The sequence below is a fragment of the Pan troglodytes genome, chromosome 4, assembly GCF_028858775.2.
Source record: "Pan troglodytes isolate AG18354 chromosome 4, NHGRI_mPanTro3-v2.0_pri, whole genome shotgun sequence".
Classification (NCBI taxonomy): Eukaryota; Metazoa; Chordata; class Mammalia; order Primates; family Hominidae; genus Pan; species Pan troglodytes.
Window position 1 is genome coordinate 176,333,739 of NC_072402.2, and position 25,080 is coordinate 176,358,818.

At 45.4% G+C, this 25,080-nt stretch overlaps 1 protein-coding gene across 3 annotated transcripts; it reads left to right on the forward strand.

Annotated features, from left to right (window-relative positions):
* The first annotated feature begins 683 nt into the window (after positions 1 to 683).
* On the forward strand, positions 684 to 25,080 carry ZNF354B (zinc finger protein 354B). Of its 3 annotated transcripts, XM_063810977.1 has the most exons (6): positions 1,115 to 1,437; positions 2,308 to 2,391; positions 6,635 to 6,732; positions 7,565 to 7,691; positions 8,297 to 8,392; positions 23,366 to 25,080. In XM_063810977.1, exons 4-6 carry the CDS (start codon positions 7,658 to 7,660, stop codon positions 24,946 to 24,948), a joined length of 1,713 nt encoding a protein of 570 aa, XP_063667047.1. In that variant the 5' UTR covers positions 1,115 to 1,437; positions 2,308 to 2,391; positions 6,635 to 6,732; positions 7,565 to 7,657; the 3' UTR covers positions 24,949 to 25,080. The 3 variants fall into 3 exon arrangements, with proteins under 3 accessions (XP_009448567.1, XP_063667047.1, XP_063667048.1); XM_009450292.5 differs by lacking the exon at positions 6,635 to 6,732 and having other exon boundaries at positions 684 to 1,437; XM_063810978.1 differs by lacking the exons at positions 1,115 to 1,437; positions 6,635 to 6,732 and adding an exon at positions 7,362 to 7,465 and having other exon boundaries at positions 1,444 to 2,391.

Genomic DNA, 25,080 nt, shown 5'->3' on the forward strand with positions numbered 1-25,080 from the left:
AAGATGGTGAAACCCCATCTCTATTAAAACTACAAAAATTAGCCGGGCGTGGTCATGGGTGCCTGTAATCCCAGCTACTTGGGAGGCTGAGGCAGAGAACTGCTTGAACCCGGAAGGCGGAGGTGGCAGTGAGCCAAGATTGTGCCATTGCACTCCAGCCTGGGTGACAGAGCAAGACACCGTCTCAAACAAACAAACAAAGAAAACATTTCCTTTATCTATTCATCCATCAACAGATACTTAGTTGTTTCCATATCTTGGCCATGGTGAATAATGTTGCAGCTAACATGGGAGTGCAGGTATCTCACGGAGTTTCACTTCCTCTGGATCTATAGCCAGAAGTGGGATTGGTGGATCCTAATGTAGCTCTAGTTATAAATTTTTGAGGAACCTCTATACCGTTTTCTGTAATGATTGTACCAATTTACATCATTTTGATCGTGGCCATCCTAATGGAGGTGCAGTGATTTCTCATTGAGTTTGGGTTTATATTTCTCTCATACCTAGAGATGTTTACCATTTTTTTATATGCTTGTTGCTCATTGCTCATTTGTATATCTTCATTGGAGAATTGCCTGTTCAAGTCCTTTGTCCATTTTAAAATCAGGTTATTTGGTTTTGTTATTGTTGTTGAGTTGTAAAAGTTCCATATAAATCCAGGATATATTGCAAATCAGATATATGATATGTAAGCATTCTCGTCTCTTCTGTAGATTGCCTTTGTTTCCTTTGATTAGCCAAAGTTTTTAAGTTTGATGTCGTCCCATTTGTCTATTTGTGCTGTTATCTGTGCTTCTGATGCCATATTCAGGAAATCATTGCCATCTCCAACATCCTGAAGTTTTTTCCCTTTTTACTTTAGTAATTTATAAAATAATTTGGTCTCACATTTAGGTTTTTAATCAATTTTCAGTTAATTTTTATGTATGGTGTACGATCAGGGTACAGGCTCATCTTTTGCACGTGGAAATCCAGCTTTGTCAACATCTTTTGCAGGGGATTTTCCTTTCCCAACTGTGTAGTAGTTGTTTTCGTGCCGCCCACGCCATCCTGAAATTCACACACAGAGTTGCAAGTTACTGCCCTCCGGGAACCTCCCCTTCTCTTCCGAAGAACCAGGAACCCGGGGCTCTACAGCTCACCCGGGCCCTCTCATACGTCTGGGCGCCTAACAGCTCAGCTGCGACCGCGCCTCAAACGCGTGGAACTACACTTCCCAGAAAGCCAGCGTCCTCCCGTGGACTCCATTTCCTAGAGGCCTTAGCGGCCGCCTTGCTCCTCTAGGTCCCAGGCGCTCTGCGGAGCTTTCGCTGCCCGGTGAGCGGCGCCGGGCTTGAGGTCGCCCAGACGTCGGAGGAGCCGGGTCACGAGGCTGGAGCTTCCTGCTTGCAGAGTGCGGCGGGGAGGCGCGGCCCGGGAACGCCGGATCCTGGGGAGGTGAGCGGCAATGGCTGGCTGTGCCGGGAAGAGGCGGCGCCTGGCGCCAGGACGACCTGAGGCCGCGGGGCTCCGAGGGCCTCTGTGGGCGCGGGTGGGCACCCCCGCGTCTGTCACCGGCCCCCGCGCCAGGACTTGGACTCTCGCCCCTCACGGGCCGCTCCGGTGCCGCTGCCGATGCCCCTGCCTCTGGCTCGCGCCGCCCGCCGTGAACGCGGGGCCAGGCGTTTCCTCCCGGGCCCACCCTGCGCGCGCCGTGTGGGCCTCGCGGACTCGGGGCGCCGGGACCCCGAGCGCAGGGTAGAGGCAGCCGGGCCCGGTTTCTGAGTCAGTCCCCAGGACGGCCACTCCTCCTGCCTCGGGACACCCAGCGCTTTCCTCTTCAAAGCCGTTTTCCGTGGAGTCGGGAGATGATTCGTTGGCGGGAGAGAGAGGAACCGGCTGGGAAAGGCTTGAGGCGGAGGGAAGTCGTCCCGGGGCCGTCGTGGTGGGAGTCCCGGCCCGCCTCGCAGGGGCGTGAACGGGGCAGGTGCCCCGGCGCTGCCTCAGTTTCCTGAGCGGTGCAGTGGGTGCTGGCAGTGCCAGCTGGCGCCGAGGAACTCAGCGGCGTGGGGCGAGCCCCGGCCCTGGTGGGCTCAGCGGGTCGCTGCTGCCACTGCGGGTCCAGCGTCCCCTCCGTAAGCCCCAAGCCTGTGAGGCCTGGGCCTGGCCGGGCGGCCCAGCGCTGCTCTGGTCCGCGGGCTCCTGGCTCCTCCCGAATCCCTGTGAGGGCGCGCGGGGTCCTTCTCAGCGGGAGTCGGGGTTTTAGAGCTGCGGATTCCAGGGCTGGAAAGCAGAAGGGGTTCTTCCCGGCTCCCTTTTTCTTCTCAGATCTGCCTTCTGGAGACTGCGCCGTCCTCCCGGGAGAGCCAGAAAGAGGACATGGCTGCTGGGCAGCGGGAAGCGAGGCCCCAGGTGAGCTCATTGCCCTCCCAGATCCCGGTGGATGGATTTTCCCCACTAACTGGAGTTCTTCACCCGGGACCATCTTCAGCCAGGATGGAGCCCAAGTCCTTTTCTCTTGGAGGAGCTGGTCCGCCCTCAGGAGTGGTGGATTCTGTAGGGAGGACCACCCACCCTCCCCGTCCGTGTCTAGTGGTTTTTAATTAACAGTTTGTTCGCTAATCTTCATCCATTGTGTGACTAGTTTGACAAGTAAGATCCCACAAGTCTGTCTATCCCTAGGGACAGAGCAAACGTACACACGTGGGAAAAATCCCTGCCTCCTCCACTCACCCATGTCTCCCTTCCTGTCCTTTGCAGGAATGCTTTCTCGTTTCACCCCTGAGAATCCTCATAACACCACCCCTTCCCCAGGCTTCTCCAACGCATCGTTTTTAGTTTTTTGTCCCTCTTAACTTTGTGAATCATATTCTTTGCTTGTATCACTGTCTTGAAATCTATTGTAGACCGTTTTCATGTTTGTGTGGTGGGAATGAGGAGGCCACCCTTTCTAGGTGAGGCGAGAGTGAACAGAGTTGGAGAGGTCGCTTGACTCGCAGGACACAGAGAGAAGACCCCTCAGCTAGCGGCAGGAAGGGTTGCATGGGATAGCAATAGTGCAGAGGCAGCGTAGGTGGTAGTTAGGAAGTAGGGCTGTCAAGCCAGATGGCAGCGTTTTAAGCCATCTCCTCTGTTGCTGTTTGTGGGCCTTGGGCCTCACCTCTCTGTGCCTCAGTTTTCTCACCTGTGAAATGGGAATAACAACCGTGCCCACCGCCCAGCGTAGATGAAGGGATCACATGAGTTAGTGCGTGGAAAGTGTTCGGATCAGGGCTGGGCACTGAGTAGTTACTGCTCAGTATATGGTGGTTGTGTTTGCTGAGTGACATTATTGTCTTCATATATTAATGTTAATGTTGATAGAAACTGCTGTACAATGTGTTTAGGACCCAGACGATGTTACCCTTTATTCATTTTTTTATCTAACAATAGTAATGTCCACCGAGTGTCTAGCATACCAGGGAATGGGCTGAGGGCTGAGGGCTTTACATTTGTTCTCTCACTCTCACAGTAGCACAACAATTACAATTCTTGTTTTACATGTGAGGAAACTGAGGCTCAGAAAAGTTAAGTAACCTGAGTACAGTCCAAGTATGCCTGGCTCTGAGTTCCCTCGGACCACCCAGTCGTCCCTGTGGTGCGTCTTTCAGAGTATGGGCAGATGCAGCCACGCGATACCAGAGTGCTTCTGCAGCGTGGCATTATCTTTTTTTTTTTTTCTTTGAGAGGCAGTCTTGCTCTGTCACCCAGGCTGGAGTGCAGTGGCGCGATCTCGGCTCACCGCAACCTCCGCCTCCCTGGTTCAAGCAATTCCCCTGCCTCAGCCTCCTGAGTAGCTAGGACTACAGGCATGTGCCACCACGCCCGGCTAATTTTTTTTTTTGTATTTTAGTAGAGACGGGGGTTTCACCATGTTGGCCAGGATGGCCTCAATCTCCTGACCTCGTGATCCACCAGCCACAGCCTCCCGGAGTGCTGGGATTAAAGGTGTGAGCCGCCGCGCCTGGCGGCATTATCTTTTAAACTAGCCAAGACAGTGGAGTGGGAGCTGAGGGTGTGGCCAGAACAGGCTATTGTGCATTTGAGCTGGTATTTGTGCTCGAAGGCATTCCTATTCCATTCTCACAGAGCCAAGCTGCTCTCCTGACTAGAACCTTGTCCATCCCTGTGTGTGGGTGAGTCTCTGTGGCATCCATCCTGTCTGTTCTTGCTTCCCATGCGTCAGTAATGTGTAGACCTGTGTGTAAAATTCAGTGAAGGGAATTTTAAGACCAGAGAGTGCAGAGTTCACAATTAGAAAACCGGAGTTATGATCTTGCTGCTACCTCTAGCAAAGCACATGACCTGGGATCTTGGCTGCCCTGGACCTTGTGTTCTTGTCTCAGGGCCCTATGCAGATACACAGTTGTTCAAATTATTTCATGCATTTTCTAGTCCGCCAGTCAGATTATACATTCTTTGAGAACAAAGATCATGTCTTGTACTCTTCCCCAATATGCAGATAATTTGATGCTCTTTTTCACCATAAAAATATTGCAGGGTTATGGTGTAAATTTTAGAGACTGAAACATTTATATATATACATATGTATATGTGTGTGTATATATATATGTATGTTTATGGATACGTGTGTATATATATGTGCATATGTATGTGTATGTTTATATAGTTGTGCGTTGCATAATGACATTTTGGTCAATAAAAGACCATAAATGTGACAGTGGTCCCATAAGATTAAAACCTAGCTGAAAGATTCCTGTCTCCTAATGACTAAGTAGCTATTGTAACATTATAGTGCAGGGCTTTGCTCCTGTTTTGTGGTGATGCTGGTATAAACAGACCTACCATGCAGCCTGCCAGTCCTATAAAAGTATACAGCATATGCGATTGTACAGTTCCTAATAGTTGATGATATCTGACTGTGTTGCTGGGTTATATATTTATTGTACTATTCTTGTTATTTTACAGTGTCTTCCTTTTGCTTGTTTTTTAAAAAGTTAACTGTAACAGCCTCAGGCAGGTTCTTTGAGAGGTATGTAGAAGAAAGCTTTGTTCTCATAGGAGATGACAGCTGCATGTGTGTCATTGCCCCTGAAGACTTTCCAGTGGGACAGGGTGGAGAGGTGGAAGACAGTGGTGTTGATGCTGACCCGTGTAGGCCTAGACTAATGTGCATATTTATGTCCTAGTTTTTAACAAAAAATTTTTTAAAGTAAAAATAAAATTAAAAGCTTTTAAAGTAGGAGAAAGCTTATAAAATAAGGATATAAAGAAAGAAAATATTTTTGTACAGCTAGACAATGTTTAAGATAAGTGTTACTACAAAAGAGTCAAAGTTTGAAAAAATTAAAAAGTTTAGAAAGTAAAAGTTACAGTAAGCTAAGGACAATTTGTTAAAGAAAACTTAAAAAAAATAAATTTAGTGTAGCCTAAGTGTACAGTGTTTAAAATGTCTACAGTCATGCACAATAGTGTCCTAAGTTTCACATTCACTCACTGCTTACTCAGCCAGGCGACTTCCAGTCCTGGAAGCTCCATTCATGGCAAGAGCCCTATACAGGTGTACCATTTCTTCTGTTTTATGCTGTAGTGTACCATGCCTTTTCTATGTTTAAATATATTTACATGCACAGACACTTAGCATTGTCTTACAGTTCTCTACAGTATTCAGTACGGTAACATGCTGTACAGGTTTGTAGCCTAGGAGTAACAGGCTCTACCATATAGCCCGGGTGTGTGGGAGGCCATACCATCCAGGTTTCTCTCTTATATTCCCATAATGATGAAATGGCTTAACAATGCATTTCTCAGAACGTACCTCCATCGTTAATGCGACACACGACTGTGTACTCTATATATTTCATATATACAATAGAAAATAAAATCACCCTTAATCCCACCATCTGGAGATAATCACTGTCATTCAGTTTATTGCATGTTTCAATAGTTTTTGATGTATGTAGAAATATTTTTTTTTTTTTTGGAGAGGGAGTCTCACTTTATCACCAAGGCTGGAGTGCAGTGGTGCAGTCTCGGCTCACTGCAAGTTCCGCCTCCTGGGTTCAAGCAATTCTCCTGCCTCAACCTCCCGAGTAGCTGGGATTACAGGCACATGCCACCACGCCCGGCTAATTTTTTGTATTTTTGTAGAGACAGGGTTTCACCGTGTTGCCCAGGCTGGTCTCAAACTCCTGAGCTCAGGCAGTCCACCCGCCTCGGCCTCCCAAAGTGCTAGGATTACAGGTGTGAGCCACCACACCTGGCCAGAAACATTTTATTGAATGGGGACAAACTCGAAACAGTGAAATATAACCTGCTTTGTACTTAACATTTTCATGGATGTCTTTTTATGTCAACAAATAGCAATTTATACCATCAGCTCTAATGATTGCCTAATATTTGTTTGTATTAATGTGATAATAGCTGACATTGGAACCTTTAATGTGAGCCCGATATGGTTTGAAGTGCATTGTGCAGATGAACTTAGTTATTTATTAAGTATGTGGTAGATTTTGAGAGGCAGTTTTAGAGTACTTTTGAATGGAGCCCAGGACATCTGCCTGGATTGGAATCCCCGCTCTACCACTGAACAGCTGTGTGACTTTAGACGAATTTTTTTTTTCTTTTTTGAGATGGAGTCTCATTCTGTTTCCAGGCTGGAGTGCAGTGGCATGATCTCGGCTCAGTGCAACCTCTGCTTCCCGGGTTCAAGCGATTCTCCTGCCTCAGCCTCCTGAGAAGCTGGGACTACAGGTGCACACCACCATGCCTGGTTAATTTTTGTTATTTTTAGTAGAGACGGGGTTTCACCGTGTTGGCCAGGATGGTCTCGATCTCTTGACCTTGTGATCCAGCCACCTCGGCCTCCCAAAGTGCTGGGATTACAGGCATGAGTCACTGCACCCAGCCAACTCTAAACAAATTGCTTCGCCTCTCAGTGACTTTGCTTTCTGTGATGTAAAATGGGAACAATAACTATTTTCTTCATAAGGTAATTGTGAAGGTTAGATACAGTATATACTAATGATTAATACAAAGCTCTAAATATAGTGTGTGGCCCATGTAAAGCATTCAGTAAAAGAGAGGTGTTCTGATTTTCATCAGTATTATCCTCAAGCTTGAATCAGCACACAGGTAGTGCCGTAAGTTATTTAACCCAGCCTCTATCAGTGAGTATTTAGGTTGTTTCCTGTTTTTTTTGCTACTAACACCATGATAAGTATCCTTGTGCTTATATTTTTGTGCACTGTTTCTTACAGTAATTGGTGAGTTAAAGATTATACATAGTTCTAAGTTTTTATGTATTATAAAATTGCCAACGAAAGATTATTCTAATTAAGGCTCCCACTAATGGCCGTAATTCCTCTACCCATTTCTTACAGTGGCTGCACTAGGCCTGAATCTCACTGTGTGCTGCTCAGTATACATTTGTTACTGGCCAATTATTCATTAAAGGAATGACCTGGAACCTTCAGAAGCTTGAATAGTATGAGAAGTGTTTCACGGGTAGCGTGTCTTCCCCACTGCCACCCCCTCCACTCTGTGAGGGTGGTCCTGGGTGAGCTGGAACGACTTGTCCTTACAGGTGTCACTGACATTCGAGGACGTGGCTGTGCTCTTTACCTGGGATGAGTGGAGAAAGCTGGCTCCTTCTCAGAGAAACTTGTACCGGGATGTGATGCTGGAGAACTATAGGAACCTGGTCTCACTGGGTAAGGAAATTTCCCCTCTAGAAACAGAATTCAAAAATCGGGATATCTCAGCACCTCCTTCCCTGAATAAAAGCAGTTGATCACTGAAAAATTTGAGCTCAGTTTGAGGATTGTACAAATCAGATCTCTGTAAATAAACATTGAAAACTTAACTTTCTCCTAATAAGTATGGAATTGCTCTATGTCTTGGCGGGTGGGTGTTGATAATTATCCCCTTCCTGCTGCACAATTTCACATTAGAAATTCTCTCATAGTTCAGGCAGCATTTTCCTGCTTTGGTTGTTCTGTGGTTTGTTTGCTCACCTCTCAGCAGAGGGCTTACCTCATCCTTCTTCATCGACCTACCATTGCCTTTCCCACTGCTCCTTTCCAGCCAGATGAATCTTGTAAAATCCATCTTCAAAAGGGAATCATACGATGTTTTCTCATTTTAAAAAAAGTTACTTGATAGATCATTCTATAGATGCCAGTTTATAAGTTTTAATTACATCATACATGCAACGTTCCTTCTGTAGAAAAGCCACGGTTACCCTAATAATCAAGGGATACTTTGTTGTGTCAAAACGAAGACCGAGACTTTTGTTGTTGTTGTTGTTTATGTGCAGGACTCTCATTTACCAAACCAAAAGTCATCTCCCTGTTGCAGCAAGGAGAAGATCCCTGGGAGGTGGAGAAAGACAGTTCTGGCGTCTCCTCTCTAGGTAAGTGGGTGGCCTGAGGTGCTCGTGAATGGCCGCAGACAATGGTCTGGTTAATGAGAGGAGGTAGGAACATTGGTTGGGAAACTCCCTTGAGAATTCTCAGGCCTCAAGAAGTGGTGGGGAAGCGGAAGCCCAGGCTCTTAGGCTGGATTAGTCACTTGTAATCACTTCCCCATGAATCTCTCAGCATCTCTTTTCTTACTCTTTCCTGTTGTTTTAGAATAGGGCTGTATTTTCATGTATTCATTCAGCAAACATAGTCTGTTTAAGGAACTTCAAATAATCACTCTGGCTGAAGCTCAGGGTGTATTTGGGAAAGGAGGAGGTGAGGAAGGAAATAGCCTAGAAAGCTAGGGAAGGGCTGCGTAGTAAGTGCTTGGGCACAGTTGTAAGAGGTGGAAACTGTCCCATGGAGCACTGGAAATAATGGAAGGATTTGGGCAGGAATCATATGGTCCTTGGTATCTTAGAAAAGTTGATGTGAATCAGAAACAGCTGAGTCTCCATCCGTGTAAGAACAGCTAAGGGACCTGTGGCGTGTCCTTACTCTGGTGAGCATCACCACCCTGAAAACAAGAGTCCAGGGACGTGGACAGAGCTCCCAAAAAGTTACAGAGCATTGTTGGGATGCCACCATTTATGTCTAATGAAAATTACATGTATGTGTAATGTGCACATGAGCAGAGAGAAAGGTTAGGAGGACACACCTTAGCTGGTGACATTAGTTACACTTGGAATGGGATTGAGAATGGGTCCATGGAAGGGGATGTTATTTACATGTAACGTTTTAATTTTTCACAAAGAGAATATATTCATGACGTTGCTATGTGATTCGAATTTAATACAGATGGTCACTTTGGGAGTATCGTGATTGAAAGTGAGGCAAAACTAGAGGCGGGAAGCCTTGCAGAGTGATTGCAGTCATGGAGGGAGGCAGGAGGTGGAAGGGTCTGGATGAAGGCACTAGCCGTGAGTTCGTGAGGGAGGAGGCGGCGCCCACGTGATCAGGGTACAGGAGCAGTTGGGTGTGGGATGGATTTCACTTGAGATGTGAGTGAAGTAGTCAGGTGGGGAACCCTGGTGGGCAGGTGTGTAAGTGACAGGGCCGAGACTCAAGGGAGGTCAGGGAGCCCATCAGCATGACGGGCATTAGAAGCTTGGAGCTGGCCAGGTGAGGGGGCCGAGTGGAGGCCCGAATTTCAGGAAACAGCATTTGCGAGGTGCTTAAGCAGGAGGAATCTGACAGAGCCCGAGAAGTAATCAGAGGAGAGAAACGGGGAGGGGCCATCGTGGCAGTGGGGGACTGAGAGCGGTTGAACTGGGGGGGGGCTCTGGCTCTGGGGGATCGAGGTTGAACCCTCGCCCACAGCTTTGTATAGCATTGGGCAGAAAGGGACGCGGGTCTCCTGCTTCTGGAGTGCACGATCTAGTTGGGGACAAGGTGAACACACTCATTGCACACAAGGCACAGAAGGACACATTCCAGTGAGGACCACGTGGGAAAGACACTCGGTGCTGTGAGAGTGCAGAGCAGGCAGGTGGCATCAGCAAAGGCTTCCCTGTGGAAGAGCCTGGGATCAAAGGACTGAAGAATTGCTCAGGCCTAAAGAATGGTGTTTGTGGCCGAGCACAGTGGCTCACGCCTGTAATCCGAGCACTTTGGGAGGCCGAGGTGGGCAGATCACGAGGTCAGGAGATCGAGACCATCCTGGCTAACATGGTGAAACCCCGTCTCTACTAAAAATACAAAAAAATAGCCGGACGTGGTGGCGGGCGCCTGTAGTCCCAGCTACTCAGGAGACTGAGGCAGGAGAATGGCGTGAACCCGGGAGGTGGAACTTGCAGCGAGCCAAGATCGCGCCACTGCACTCCAGCCTTAGTGACAGAGCAAGACTCCAACTCAAAAAAAAAAAAAAAGAATGGTGTTCGTGAAGATCCAAAGAAGTAAAGCCAGTGAGGAGAAGGTAGAGCCAGGCACCGAAGAGAGCCGCGGGCCTTGTCACAGAGTTTGGTTGGTGCTTGAGAGCTAAGCATAGGCTCTGAGGAGCCATAAGTAGCCCAGGGCAGGCCCAGGCTGCATTCTGCAGCTGCCAGCGCATGTGAGGAACCTGACCGCCACAGTGCAGGGCTTGTCAAGTCCAGAGGGCTCAGTGATGGCCCCTTGTGCCATGGGCCCAGCGAGGAGCTGCACGGCAGGCAGCTTTGGTCCCCATAGCCCCTGTGCTGGGGAGAGCTTTCTCGTGATGATAGCTTGAACTTTTTTTTTTAAAAGGGGAACCACACTTGTGTTTTTAATCTCCTTTGGTAGAAATACACTAATTTTATATTAAATTAAAATTTAATGAACTGCCAGAGACCACCACAAAGTAAGCCGAATGCAAGCAGCAGGGAACCAGGTGAGATTTAAGAGGGGCGTCAGTCTGGCCATTATGTGTGGGCCGAATCTGGTGTGGAAGAGCAGGAAGAAAGAAAGAATTGTTCCCTTTCCCTTTAACTGGGGAGCATCTGATGGCTGAGTAAGTCTCCCCTCTAGAGAGAAGTATTAACAGGCTGAAAATATGAGAAGTGCAGAGTTGTCCAGAGGGATGCCGGGCACCTGATAGTGCCCTTTTCAGATTGGGGAGGATGGCCCTGCAGGAAAACCGTGAGCAGTTGATTGAGTAAGGAAGGACGTCAGAGCTGTTTCCTGCCCGATTGCTCTTGGTGGGATGACCTTCGTCCTCCTTTTGTCAGATGGAAGTCAGATGGCATTCCTAGGGTGCTGACGTGCTTGCATCTCTGCTGCACCCCTGGTGGGGCTCCTGTCTGCCTGGACTAAGATCGCCCCAGGACAGCTTCCTTTTCCCATGAGCGCTTACTTCATTGAGAGCGTGGTTGAAGGACTGGGATGTTCCTGGAATTATCTCAGATTATTAACTCTAGCTTGAACCAAAAACTCAACCTGTAGGCTGGGTGAGGTGGGTCATGCCTGTAATTCCAGCACTTTGGGAGGCCCTGATGACATGGCCTGGAATGGTTTTAAAAAGTGACTGCTTACAAGATGGAAGTGTGGCCACAATGCCCTGTAGCCCTATTTCATTTTACTTGTTTTTGTAGAGATGGAGGTCTTGCTATGCTGCCCAGGCTGTTCTTTGAACTCTTGGCCTCAAGCAATCCTCCCATGTCAGCCTCCCAAAATGCTGGGATTATAGGCCTGAACCACCGCACCTACCCAGTATAGTCCGGTTTAATTTGTATGAGTTAGTCTTTTTCTTGTTTGCCAGCAAAGACTCGTACATATGCCCTGCCCCTCCCCTCCTACCAACATCTTTTCTCTTCATAACTTCCAGAATTATCTATTTAAAGAGTAAATCAACCATATTGCTTCTGTGCTCAAAATCTCCGTTGGTTTCCATCCCATACAGTATAGTCCAAAGTCCCCATCATGGCCTTCAGAGACCTACATGGTCTGGCCCTGGCTACCTCTTCACCCTCAGCTCCTTCCACTCTGCCCTTCATTCAAGGCCTCTGATCACCCTTGGCCGCCCTGCGGTTTGTCAGGGGGGCCAAGCAGGCCCCCACTCAGGGCCTCTGCCCTGCTTTTTTCTGTCTGGGACTGTTCTTCGTGGCGGTCATGCGTCCATGTGGCTCACTCACTTCGTTGTGCTGCACTGGCTTCGGCTCACACAAGCACAGATCATCTGACACGCAGCCCTGCAGCCCCCATGCCATCTCCTCAGCGTGCTTTATTTTCCCTCTCCATGCTTAGCGCTGTGTAATAGACCTGTTTCTTCATGATCTGTCTCTGCCTCTGCATTGTAAGCTGCTGTAGGAGGGGTTGCCTCATTCATTCACTCCTGTTTTCCAAGAACCTAAAACAGTCTCTGGCCAGGGTAGGCGTCCAGTTGTATAATGAATGCACGAGTGACTTGGACTAGGTTAGTGGTGTTGGAGACAGAAAGAAATGAACCAGTCCCAGAGATGTCCAGGAGATACAGCCAGCAGGACTTGGATTTGATGTGGAAGATAAACGAGATAGGGTTGTCAGGGATGCTTGTTTTGTTTCTGGTTTGTTCTGGGATGGCCGGTGTCATTCAATGAGATACTACCACTGGAAGGAGATTAGATTTGGAGGATGGTATGAGTTTGATATTTTTACTTTGCAGGGGAATTTTACTTTTTTTAGAAAATTTTTTATTTTAAGATAATAGTAGATTTATATGCAGTTGTGAGAAGTAGTATAGAAAGATTCTGTCCCTTATATTCATTTCCAAAACCATAGTATAATACCACAACCAAGATACTGTCATTGATACAGTGAAGATACAGAAAAATCCCTTCAGTCAGCACAGAGATCCCTCCTGGTATCCGTTTTTACACACACCTGTTTCCCTCTTGTTCACTGCCCCTGTTCCCTGCCTCTTTTCCTGAAGTCCTGATAATCACTAATGTGTTCTCCATTCTATAATTTTATCATTCCAAGAATGTCATATACATGGAATAATAAAATGTATACAACGTTATGGGATTTTTTTTTTGCCCCACTTAACATAAATCTCTGGAAATTCATCTGTGTAGTTGTATACATCAGTACTTCATTTCTTTTAATTGCTGAGTCGTGTTCCATAGAGTATATCATAGTTTGTATAGCCATTCCCTTGTTGGACATCTGGATTATTTACAGTTTTTGGCATTTAAGTATAATGCTGTTATAAACATTCATGTGCAGGTTTTTGTGCAAAAATTAGTTTTTATTTCTGTGTGATAAATGCCCAGGAGTGGAATTGCTGAGTCATGGGGTAGTTGTAGGTTTAGTTTTTGAAGACATAGCCAAGTTGTTTTCCAGAGTGGCTGTGCCATTTTACATTTCACCAGTAGCATGTGAATGATCCAGTGTTGTTACATCCTTGCCAATATTTTGCCTTGGTACTACTATTTATTTTAACCATTCTGGTAGGTGTATGGTGAAATACATGGTGATTTTAATTTGTGTGTTCCTAACATCTGTTGATGTTTGACATAGTTCATGTGCTTATTTGCCATTTGTATTTCCTTTTTTTTATTTTTTATTTTTTGGAGACAGTCTTGCTCTGTCACCCAGGCTGGAGTACAGTGGTGTGATCTCAGCTCATTGCAATGTCTGACTCCTGGGTTCAAGCAATTCTCATACCTCAGCCTCCCGAGTAGCTGGGATTACAGGTGCATGCCACCACACCCAGCTAATTTTTGGCATTTTTAGTAGAGACAGGGTTTCACCTTATTGGCCAGGCTGGTCTCAAACTCCTGACCTCAAGTGATCCGCCTACCTCGGCCTCCCAGAGTGCTGGGCTTACAGGCTGAGTCACCACACCTGGCCTGTGTTTCTTATTTAATAAAATGTCTGGGTATTTTGTTCATTTTCTAGTTGAGTTATTTTGGAGTTTTTTACTGTTGAGTTTTGAAAGATCTTTATATATGCCGGATAGTAGTTGCCGGATATGTGGTTCACAAATGCTTTCTCTTACTCTGTAGTTTGTCTTTTTATCCTTTTTACTGGTTCTTTTGCAGAACACAATTTTTAATTTTACTGAGGTCCAGTTGATCAGTGTTTCCTTTTATGGATTGTGCTTTTGGTGTTAAATGTAAGAATTCTGCCTGTACTTAGATCATGAAGATTTTCTGCCATGTTCTTCTAGAAGTGCTGTAGTTTTACATTTTACATTTATATTCATGACACTTTTTGAGGTAATTTTTGTGTTAGATGCGAGGTTCATTTTTTTGCATGCGAATGTTCAGTTGCTCCATCATTATTTGTTGAAGCCGTCTTTCCTCTGCGGAGTTCTTTGGTGCCTTTGTCAAAAGTCACTTGGGCGTGTTTGTTGGGTTGTTTCTGGGTTTTCTTTTCTGTTCCATTGTTCTGTGTTTCTGTTCCTCTGCCAATACCACACAGTGTTGATTGCTGTATATATACTGGCTTTAATGTTGGGTAGAGTGATTACTTCTTGTTGTTTTTTAGAAAGTTTTATCTACTGTAGTTCTTTGTATGAATTTTAGAATAATCATCAATCTCTACAAAAAGAATCTTGCTGAGATTTTGATAGGAATTGCAGTAAACCTGTATATCAATTTTCTGTGTTTAGTCTTCCAATCTGTGAACATGATATGTCATTCTATTTATTGAGGTCTTTTTTATTTTCTTCCATCAGTGTTTGTAGTTTTCATCATGTGAGTCCTCTGTTTTTTTTTTCTTTTTTTTTTTTTTTTGAGATGGAGTCTCACACACTCTGCTGTCCAGCAGGCTGGAGTGCAGTGGTGTGATCTCTGCTCACTGCAACCTCCACTTCCTGGGCTCAAGCAATTCTCCTGCCTCAGCCTCCTGAGTAGCTGAGATTACAGGTATGCACCACTATGCCCAGCTGATTTTTGTATTTTTAGCAGAAACAGTGTTTCACCATTTTGGCCAGGCTGGTCTCGAACTCCTGGCCTCAAGTGATCCGCCTGCCTCGACCTTTCAGATTGCTGGGATTACAGGCATGAGCCACCATGCCTGGCCCATTTCCTGCATTTGAATATTGGCCTCTCAAGCAAGGTTGGGGAAGTTTTCATGGACAATAGTATCCTGAAATGTGCTTTCCAAGTTACTTGCCTTCTCCCCACTTCTTTCAGGGATGGCAGTGAGTCGTAGATTTTGTCTCTTTACATAATCCCTTATTTCTCAGGTTTTGTTCATTGGTTTTTATTCTTTTTCTTTATTTTTATCTGTCTGTCTGTCTGAGTTCAGAGAGCCAGACTTTGAGCTCTGAGATTTTTTCCTCAGCTTGGTCTGTTCCGCATTTCAGTTGCATTATGAAATTCTTGTAGTATGTGTTTGAGCTCTATTAGATCAGTTTGGTTCTTTCTTATCATGGCCATTTTGTCTATCACCTCCTCTATTATTTTACTGTAATCCTTACATTCCTTGGATTGGGTTTCAACTTTCTCTTGAATCTTTATGATCTTTGTTCCTGTCCATGTTCTGAGTTCTGTTTCTGTCATTTCAGCCGCTTAGGAGCCCTTGCTGGGAAACTAGTGCAGTCTTTTGGAGGAAAGAAGACACCCTGGGTTTTTGATTTGCCAGAGTTCTCATGATGGTTCTTTTTCATCTGTGTGAGCTTAATGTTTCATTAACTGTGATGTAATTTGAGTATAGTCAGTTGACTTCTTTTTGAATGTTTTCAGAGGGCCAGTGTTTTATGCAGGGTGTTTATTTGTAGCTGAATTCTTGTCCTAGTTTCACAGAGGGGTATATTAGCAAAGTAATTTTGGTGTTGAAGTTTGGGCTGTGGTCTGGTAGATGGCGCTTAAGTGTTATGGCCAGTAGGTAGGCTCTTGCTCAGCTATGTGACTCCTCTGTATTTCCTCAAGATTGCAGCCGTGCCCCTCAGTGCTCTGAAAATGTGGGCTCCTCTCCCACTCGAGTGCTGGCTGCACATCTCAGCTTGGCACTGCCAGGCTGCCCACCATAGCTCTGGGGTGATCTTGGTTTATGTTCGCTCCCTAGCTTGGAGGCAACAGGGGAACGGACTCCGGTTGGTGGTGGTTGTGGCAGAGACCCTTTCACTTGTCTATGGGCCTCTACCCTAAAAAGATGCAGAACCACTGTCAATCAGTGCAGTCGGCCCAGGGTGGGTGACTGCCCTGTGCCCAAGATGGGGAAGGAGGCCCTGCCTGGTGAGGAGCAGGAGGAGCTGGCAGGGGAAGGGAGGTCACCAGCGAGACAGACTGACTGCTGCTTATGGCAACTGCAGCTTCCTGGAGGTACAGCTGAAGTACTGAGGGTTTTTGTTCCTTCCTCTGTCCAAGGGTAGCAAGGGCAATACCACTGCAGTGGCAGTGACAGAGGGACTTTCGGTTGCCTCCGTCAGCTCCACCTCAGAAACATGGAGCCACTGCTACTGGGAATCTTCAGCCGAGGGGCGAGGTGGCTACCCTGCTGGCCTGAGGTGGGGGATCTACTTGGTGAAGAGTCAGGGATTGGTTCTCACAGGGAGAAGAGACTGGGCTCCTGTCCATATGGTGACTGTGGCATGCTAGAAGCCCAGATGAAGGCTTCACTGTTTCTTCCCCAGACTGAGGGCAGCAGGTGCAGGACTGCTGCTGTGGCAGTGGCATAGGGGCTATCAGTTGCCTCTGGGAGTCCTTCCTCGGGGAAGACAGAGCCACTACCAGTGGGAATGCTCAGCCAGGGGAGGGACGGCTGTTCTGCTGTCCAAAGCCAGGGTCCCTGCCTGGTGAAGAGTTGGGTATGGGAGCTCACAAGGTAGAGAGACTGGGCTCATCTCCATATGGTGGCTGTAGTGTACTAGAGGTACCAGTGTAGCGACCGGGCCCTGTGTTCCTTCCCAACCCAAGGGTGGATAGTGTGGTACCATTTTAGCTATAGTGGTAGAGGGGCTATGGGTTCTCTCTCAGATTTCCTCCTCAGAGAAATGCAGAGCCACCTCCAGCTGAAGCATTCAGGTAGGCTTGATGGTTGTGCTGGAGTCCCAGGTCGGGAGGCCCTGTCCAGTGAGGAGAAGTGGAAATGGGGACCCGTGTGGGAAACAGTCTGGCCGCGTTTTGTGAGGCGGCTGTGCACTCCCTGGAGTTCTGTTCCAGTCCCTAATCACTGTGCCCCCTCCAGAGCCTGAGGGCAACAGCAGTGAGGGCTGTGGCACAGCAAAAATAGCAGCCTGCCTCTCCCTTCGGGAGCTCTGACCTAGGGAGGTACAGAGCTGCTACTGGCCCGAGAGCCTAGGCAGGGCTGGTGTGACCGTGCGAGGGTCCCAGGACGATGCATATTTCGGCCTGCTTGATGGCATCCTACATGGCCCTTAAGTTCTGTTCACTTTTTTAAGTATTTTCTACTTTTTCTTCCTTAGACTCAAGGAATTTTAATTTTCCTATCTTAAACTTTGTTGATTTTTCCTATGGCCCGCTTAAACCTTTTGAATTTCCCTAGTGAAATTTTCGTTTCAGTTATTATGCTTTCAACTCCTAGAATTTCCTCTTGGTTTCTTTTTGTTTTCTTTTTATTGATACTTCGATTTGTTCATTATTTTCATGAGTCATTCATATTTCCCTCTAGCTCTGAGCATCTTTATGATAGTTGTCTTTGTGTAGCATGCCACCATCTGGTCTTCTCCACAGATGTTTTCTATTTATTTTTTTCCATTGGCTGAACCATACTTTCCTATTTTTTTATGCCTTTTTTTTTCTTTTTTTGTCTTACAGTGTTGCAACTCGGGATCAGATTTTCCCACTTCTGTAAGATTTGCTGGGTTTGGTTTTGTTTTGGTTTTTGTTTTCTTATTGCTGTAGGGTGGTACTAGTCCAGGAATTAGCCTGAAATATAACCTGTAGGTCTTCTCACATTTTTTTCTGAGCCCACGTCTTTCCCTGGCCTTGTGCAGTGACTTTCTAAATTCCCCATGTGTGCAGTTGTTCTTTGTTTTGTTTTGTTTTGTTTTTGAGATGGAGTCTTACTCTGTCACCCAGGCTGGAGTTGCAGGGGTGTGATCTCGGCTCACTGCAACCTCCACCTTTTGGGTTTAAGCGATTCTTCTGCCTCAGCCTCCTGAGTAGCTGGGATTACAGGCACCCACCACCACACCTGGCTAATTTTTATGTTTTTAGTAGAGACAGGATTTCCCCATTGGCCAGGCTGGTCTCGGAACTCCTGACCTCAAGTGATCCGCCCACCTCAGCCTTCCAAAGTGCTGGGATTACAGGTGTGAGCCACCAGGCCAAATGTCCTTATCCTTAATGTCTGATTCCCCAAAGCAGAAAAAGAGGGGAACAGAAGGGGAAAAAAGTAGGCACTGTTCCTTAAATCCTCTGGAAGCCACATCAGGTCAGTGGGGATTGCAAAAATGGCAGCCTGCATTTGTGTTTGCACCTCTGTGATTCAAAGCAGTAATTTGCAGTCAGAACCCAGATCCCCATTATTTGGAGAACAAGGTCTTTATTGCCACTTTGGCCACCAAAGGCCACGCTAGGGATGCTAGTACGGCTTCAAGCCATGAGATGAGGAGATTGGAGATGGGTAGCTGCTGCCAACTAATATTAATTTCACTTGACTGGCCAGGCCTTCCCCTAGAAGCTACAAGCCTTCATATAGTTTCCAGAGTTTCAAAATAGTTGTATCAGACAGATTCTGACACCTCAGTTGTCTAGGTGGATAGATAGAACCTTGGTGCTTCCTACTCTACCATCTTCCCTGACATCTACTTTTTCTTTTACCTGACATTTATTTTGCACTTTTGGCATTTTCTGTCTTTAAGTATGTAAGTACTATGCCACCATCTGGAGTTCTGATGGGGAGGTGCTACTGATGTCTATTGGGTAGTATGCTGAGGGTGAGGTCTTGCATAAAAGTCACAGTTAGGCCGGGCGCGGTGGCTCACGCCTGTAATCCCAGCACTTTGGGAGGCCGAGGCGGGCGGATCACGAGGTCAGGAGATCGAGACCATCTTGGCCAACACGGTGAAACCCCGTCTCTACTAAAAATACAAAAAAAAATTAGCCAGGCGTGGTGGCGGGCGCCTGTAGTCTCAGCTACTTGGGAGGCTGAGGCAGGAGAATGGTGTGAACCCGGGAGGCGGAGCTTGCAGTGAGCCGAGATTATGCCACTGTGCTCCAGCCTGGGCAACAGAGCGAGACTCCGTCTCAAAAAAAAAAAAAAAAGTTACAGTTATGAAGTTAATTCTTATCATTTGGGGAAGAGATTTTGATAGGTTGCTTGTCACACATCCATCATTATCTTCAGCTACCCAGAAGGCTTTGTTTGATATTTACTCTTTAAATGTACATTTTATGGCACTTAACCTCGGTGCCCATTTAGGTCTCTTCCAAGTATACTTTCCTTTCTTTCCTGTTCTAAAGCCTTTTAAAATAAACTTCCACTCTTGCTCTGAAAAGAAATAAACATACATTTTGTCATTTGATAAATGTTTAAATTTTCCACTTGGAGGTTTTTTTGTTTGTTTTGTTTTGTTTTGTTTTTTTGAGATGGAGTTTTGCTCTTGTTACCCAGGCTGGAGTGCAGTGGCACAATCTCGGCTCACTGCAACCTTTGTCTCTTGGGTTCAAATTATTCTCTGCCTTAGCCTCCCAAGTAGCTGGGATTATAGGCATGCACCACCACACCTGGCTAATTTTGTGTTTTTAGTAGAGACGGGGTTTCACCATATTGGTCAGGCTGGTCTCGAACTCCTGACTTCAAATGATGCACCCGCCTCGGCCTCCCAAAGTGCTGGGATTACGGGTGTGAGCCACCACACCCGGCTGAAAGTATGTTTTTAAAGTATATATTTTTTAGGACCTTGTTGTTTGTGTGTGCTGCTTTTTTTTTTGAACTGGAGTCTCACTCTGTTGCCCAGGCTGGAGTGCAGTGGTGCCATCTCGGCTCACTTCAGCCTCTGCCTCCCAGGTTCAAGCGATTCTCCTGCGTCAGCCTCCCGAGTAGCTGGGATTACAGGCATGTGCCACCACACCCAGCTAATTTTTGTGTTTAGTAGAGATGGGGTTTCACCATGTTGGCTAGGCTGGTCTCAAACTCCTGACCTTAAGAGATCTCCCTGCCTCGGCCTCCCGAAGTGCTAGGATTACAGACGGGAGCCGCTGTGCCCAGCCTGTGTGCTGATTTCTTTGCAGAAACCAGAGTTGTTTTTGTTTTTGTTTTTTGAGATGGAGTCTTGCTCAGCTGCCCAGGCTGGAGTGCAGAGGCCCAATCTCAGCTCACTGCAATCAACGTTTCCTGGGTTCAAGCCATTCTCCCGTCTCAGCCTCCTGAGTAGCTGGGATTACAGGCACCCGCCATCATGCCCAGCTAATTTTTGTATTTTAGAAGAGAGTGGGTTTCACCATGTTGATTGGGATGGTCTTGAACTCCTGACCTCCTGTGATCTGCCCGTCTCAGCCTCCCAAAGTGCTAGGATTACAGGTGTGAGCCGCCGTGCCTGGCCCAGAAACCAGAGTTTTTAAATTGCAGCTTTCTTAGTAGGTATGGGCTATAAAAGGAAAAAGATTAACCCACTCACTCCTGTTACAAGGAAGGACAGAAAGTGGAAGAAAACTTCATTTTTAGTTTTGTTATGGAAAAGTTCGAGTATATATAAAAGTAGAGAGAATAGGCTGGGCGTGGTGGCTCAAGCCTGTAATCCCAGCACTTTGAGAGGCCAAGGTGGGTGGATCACGAGGTCAGGAGATTGAGACCATCCTGGCTAACACGGCAAAACCCCGTCTCTACTAAAAATACAAAAATTAGCTGGGCGTGGTGGCATGTGCCTGTAGTCCCAGCTACTTGGGAGGCTGAGGCAGGAGAATGGTGTGAACCTGGGAGGTGGAGGTTGCAGTGAGCTGAGATCACGTCACTGCACTTCAGCCTGGGCGACAGAGCGAGACTCCGTCTCAAAATAAATAAACAAAAAAGTAGAATAATATAATGACTTCCCATGTATTCGTCATCCAATTTCTCTTTTTCCTTTTCTTTCTTTTTTTTTTAGACGGGGTCTCACTCTGTTGCCAGGCTTGAGTGCAGTGGCACGATCTTGGCTCACTGCAACCTCTGCCTTTTGGGTTCAAGTGATTCTCCTGCCTCAGCCTCTTGAATAGCTGGGAGTGTAGGGGCACGCCACCACACCCAGCTAACTTTTGTATTTTTAGTAGAGATGGGGTTTCACTGTGTTGGCCAGGATGGTCTCGATCTCCTGACCTTGTGATCTGCCCACCTCAGCCTCCGAAAGTTTTGGGATTACAGGTGTGAGCCACTGCACCCGGCCTCTTTTTTTTTTTTTTTTTTTTTTAAAGGCAGGGTCTCTTATTTTGTCACCCTGGCTGGAGTGGAATTAGATAATCATGGCTTATTGTAGCCTCCTGGGCTCAAGTGATCCTCCTGCCTCAGCCTTTTATGTAGCTAGGACTGCAGACGAGTGCCACTATGCCCAGCTAATTTATTTTGTTTGTTTTAGAGATGGGATCTTACTGTATTGCCCAGGCTGATCTCGAACTCCTAGGCTCAAGGGATGATCTTGTCTTGGCCTCCCAAATTGCTGGGATTAAAGGGAGGAGCCACTGTACCTGTACCCAGCCCATCACCCAATTTCAGTAGTTGTCAACTCATGGTCATTTTTTTTTTTTTTTTTGAGATGGAGTTGCACTCTTGTTGCCCAGGCTGGACTGCAGTGGTGTGATCTTGGCTCACTGCAACCTCTGCCCCCAGGGTTCAGGTGATTCTCCTGCCTCAGCCTCCCTAGTCACTAGCATTACAGGCGCCCGCCACCAAGTCCAGCTAATTTTTGTTATTTTTAGTAGAGACAGGGTTTCGCCATATTGGCCAGGCTGGTCTCAAACTCCTGACCTCAGGTGATCCACCTGCCTCAGCCTCCCAAAGTGCTGGGGTTACAGGTGTGAGCCAGCACGCTTGGCCAACTCAAGATCATTTTTGTTTCATCTGTTCCAGTGATTATCTACCAGGACTGATTCTGTCATTTGTCAATGTCTTGAAAGATTTTTGCTTGTCGCAAGCCTGGAGGGAGGAATTGTGAGGGGCAGGTGCTACTGATGTCTGTTGGGTGGAGATCAAATATGCTGCTAAACATTCCACAATGCACAGGGCAGCCCACACTATCCACACAACTAAAAAATCAGCCCAAAATGTCATCTGAGGTTGAGAAATCCTTATCTGTATCTTGTCTTAATGCACTGACATTTTTATAATGTTATTACATCCAAGAATAGGAGAGGTGATTATTTGTTCAGATATACTTTAATGTCATTCATCTGATATACTTTAATGTCATTCAAGACTGGTATAAAATTTCCCTTATATAGGTTTTTCATATTACTTGTAAATTTACTGTGATTCTTAGTATAAATGAAGGCTATTGATTTTAATGTGTCAATTTTATATCCAGCTACTTCAGTGAGTGAGTTTTATCATTCATTCTCTGGACTGTTTTTTTGAGATGGAGTCTCGCTCTGTCACCCAGGCGCAATCTCGGCTCACTGCAGCCTCCACCTCCCAGGTTCAAGCAATTCTCCTGCCTCCGCCTCCCGAGTAGCTAGGATTACAGGCGTGCACCACAATGCCCAGCTAATTTTTGTATTTTTAGTAGAGATGGGGTTTCACTGTGTTGGCCAGGATGGTCTCAATCCATTCTCTGGACTTTTTAATATTATCTGCAAATAGAGGTAGTTTTACTTTCTCTTTACTCATATCTAATTGATTTATATTGCCTGATTGCATTGGTTAATATGTCTAGTACAGTGTTAAATTGCAGGGAAAATAATGGGTGTCTTTGCCTTGTTCTTCAGCATAGCAGAAATACCTCTAGTGTATTTAATAGATACTAGCTTTAGGACAAAGGTTTATGTATTTTATTATGTTGAGGAAGTATCCCTCAGTTCATTTTTGCTTGAGTGTGTTTATTGTCTGTGGTGCTGAATTTTGCTGAACATTTTCTCAGCATCTCTAGATGTGTATTATTCCTTACTTAAATGCATTTAATGTACTACAATAAGTGCTATAATAAGGGGAGTGAGTTGTTGGAACTCAAAGTTAGGAAAAGGTACACAGAGGAGTTAACATTTGAACTGAATCTGAAGGATACAAAGGAGTTCAGAATGTAGGAAAAGGAGGGAAGACATTCAGGAGTATAAATAATTACAGGAATGGGGTAATTTATGAGTCCATCATAGGCTTTGGGTACTAGATTATATTTCCTAAATTCATATGCCTCCTCCTCCTCTGATCCTTCTGCTCCATTCTCTTGGTCACTCTTACACACTCACCCGCCTTAACTGAGTTTGTTTTATTCATTTGTTCACTTATCAGTTCAGCTGTCATCCATTATTTTATATAGTGTTTTTTAGAATTTTATCCTCTTTTAGTCATATAGCAAACCCTTATTGAGATACCATTAATCCCTTCTACACATTTAGTCTCAGCCAATCACATGAATCATGGGCTATTGCTTTCTTTTTTTCTTTTTTCAGGATGTAAGAGCACACCTAAAATGACAAAGTCAACTCAAACTCAGGATTCATTTCAGGAGCAGATAAGGAAAAGATTGAAAAGGGATGAACCCTGGAACTTCATATCAGAAAGGTCCTGCATAAATGAAGAGAAATTAAAGAAACCGCAGGACAAAAATGAAAATTTACAAATAATTTCAGTTGCCCATACAAAAATCCTTACTGTAGATAGAAGCCATAAAAATGTTGAATTTGGCCAAAACTTCTACCTGAAATCAGTCTTCATTAAGCAACAGAGATTTGCTAAAGAAAAAACTCCATCAAAATGTGAAATACAAAGAAATAGTTTCAAGCAGAATTCAAATTTACTTAACCAATCAAAAATCAAAACAGCAGAGAAACGCTATAAATGCAGTACATGTGAAAAAGCCTTCATTCACAATTCATCCCTTCGTAAACATCAGAAAAACCACACTGGAGAAAAATTATTTAAATGTAAAGAATGTTTAAAAGCTTTCAGCCAAAGTTCTGCTCTTATTCAACATCAAAGAACTCATACAGGAGAGAAACCCTATATATGTAAAGAATGTGGGAAAGCCTTCAGCCATAGTGCATCCCTTTGTAAGCATTTAAGGACCCATACTGTGGAGAAATGCTATAGATGTAAAGAATGTGGTAAATCCTTCAGTCGAAGGTCTGGGCTTTTTATACATCAAAAAATCCATGCTCAAGAAAATCCCCATAAATACAATCCAGGTAGGAAGGCATCCAGTTACAGCACATCCCTTTCTGGAAGTCAGAAAATTCATCTCAGAAAGAAGTCCTACTTATGTAATGAATGTGGCAACACCTTTAAGTCTAGCTCATCCCTTCGTTATCATCAGAGAATTCACACTGGAGAGAAGCCTTTTAAATGTAGTGAATGTGGGAGAGCCTTCAGCCAGAGTGCCTCTCTTATTCAACATGAAAGAATTCACACCGGAGAAAAGCCCTATAGATGCAATGAATGTGGGAAAGGCTTTACTTCTATTTCACGACTTAATAGACACCGAATCATTCATACTGGAGAGAAATTGTATAATTGTAATGAATGTGGTAAAGCCTTAAGCTCCCACTCAACACTTATTATTCATGAGCGAATTCATACTGGAGAAAAACCATGTAAATGTAAAGTATGTGGAAAAGCCTTCAGACAGAGTTCCGCTCTCATTCAACATCAGAGAATGCATACTGGAGAAAGACCCTATAAGTGTAACGAATGTGACAAAACATTCAGGTGTAACTCATCGCTTAGTAATCACCAGAGAATTCATACTGGAGAGAAACCATATCGATGTTTAGAATGTGGGATGTCTTTTGGCCAAAGTGCAGCTCTTATACAACATCAGAGGATTCATACAGGAGAAAAACCCTTTAAATGTAATACATGTGGAAAAACTTTTAGACAAAGCTCATCACTTATTGCACATCAAAGAATTCATACTGGAGAGAAACCCTATGAATGTAATGCATGTGGGAAACTCTTTAGCCAGAGGTCATCCCTTACTAATCATTATAAAATTCACATTGAAGAGGACTCCTTAAAAGCCGATTTGCATGTGTGAAAGCCTTAAACCAAAACTCATCAGAGAATACATGCTTGAGAGTGATTTATTAAATATAATGAATATGAGAAAACTCTTAGTTCTCATCAGATACTAAGTTTTAAGAATAAACTTTAGCTATGTAATAACTTA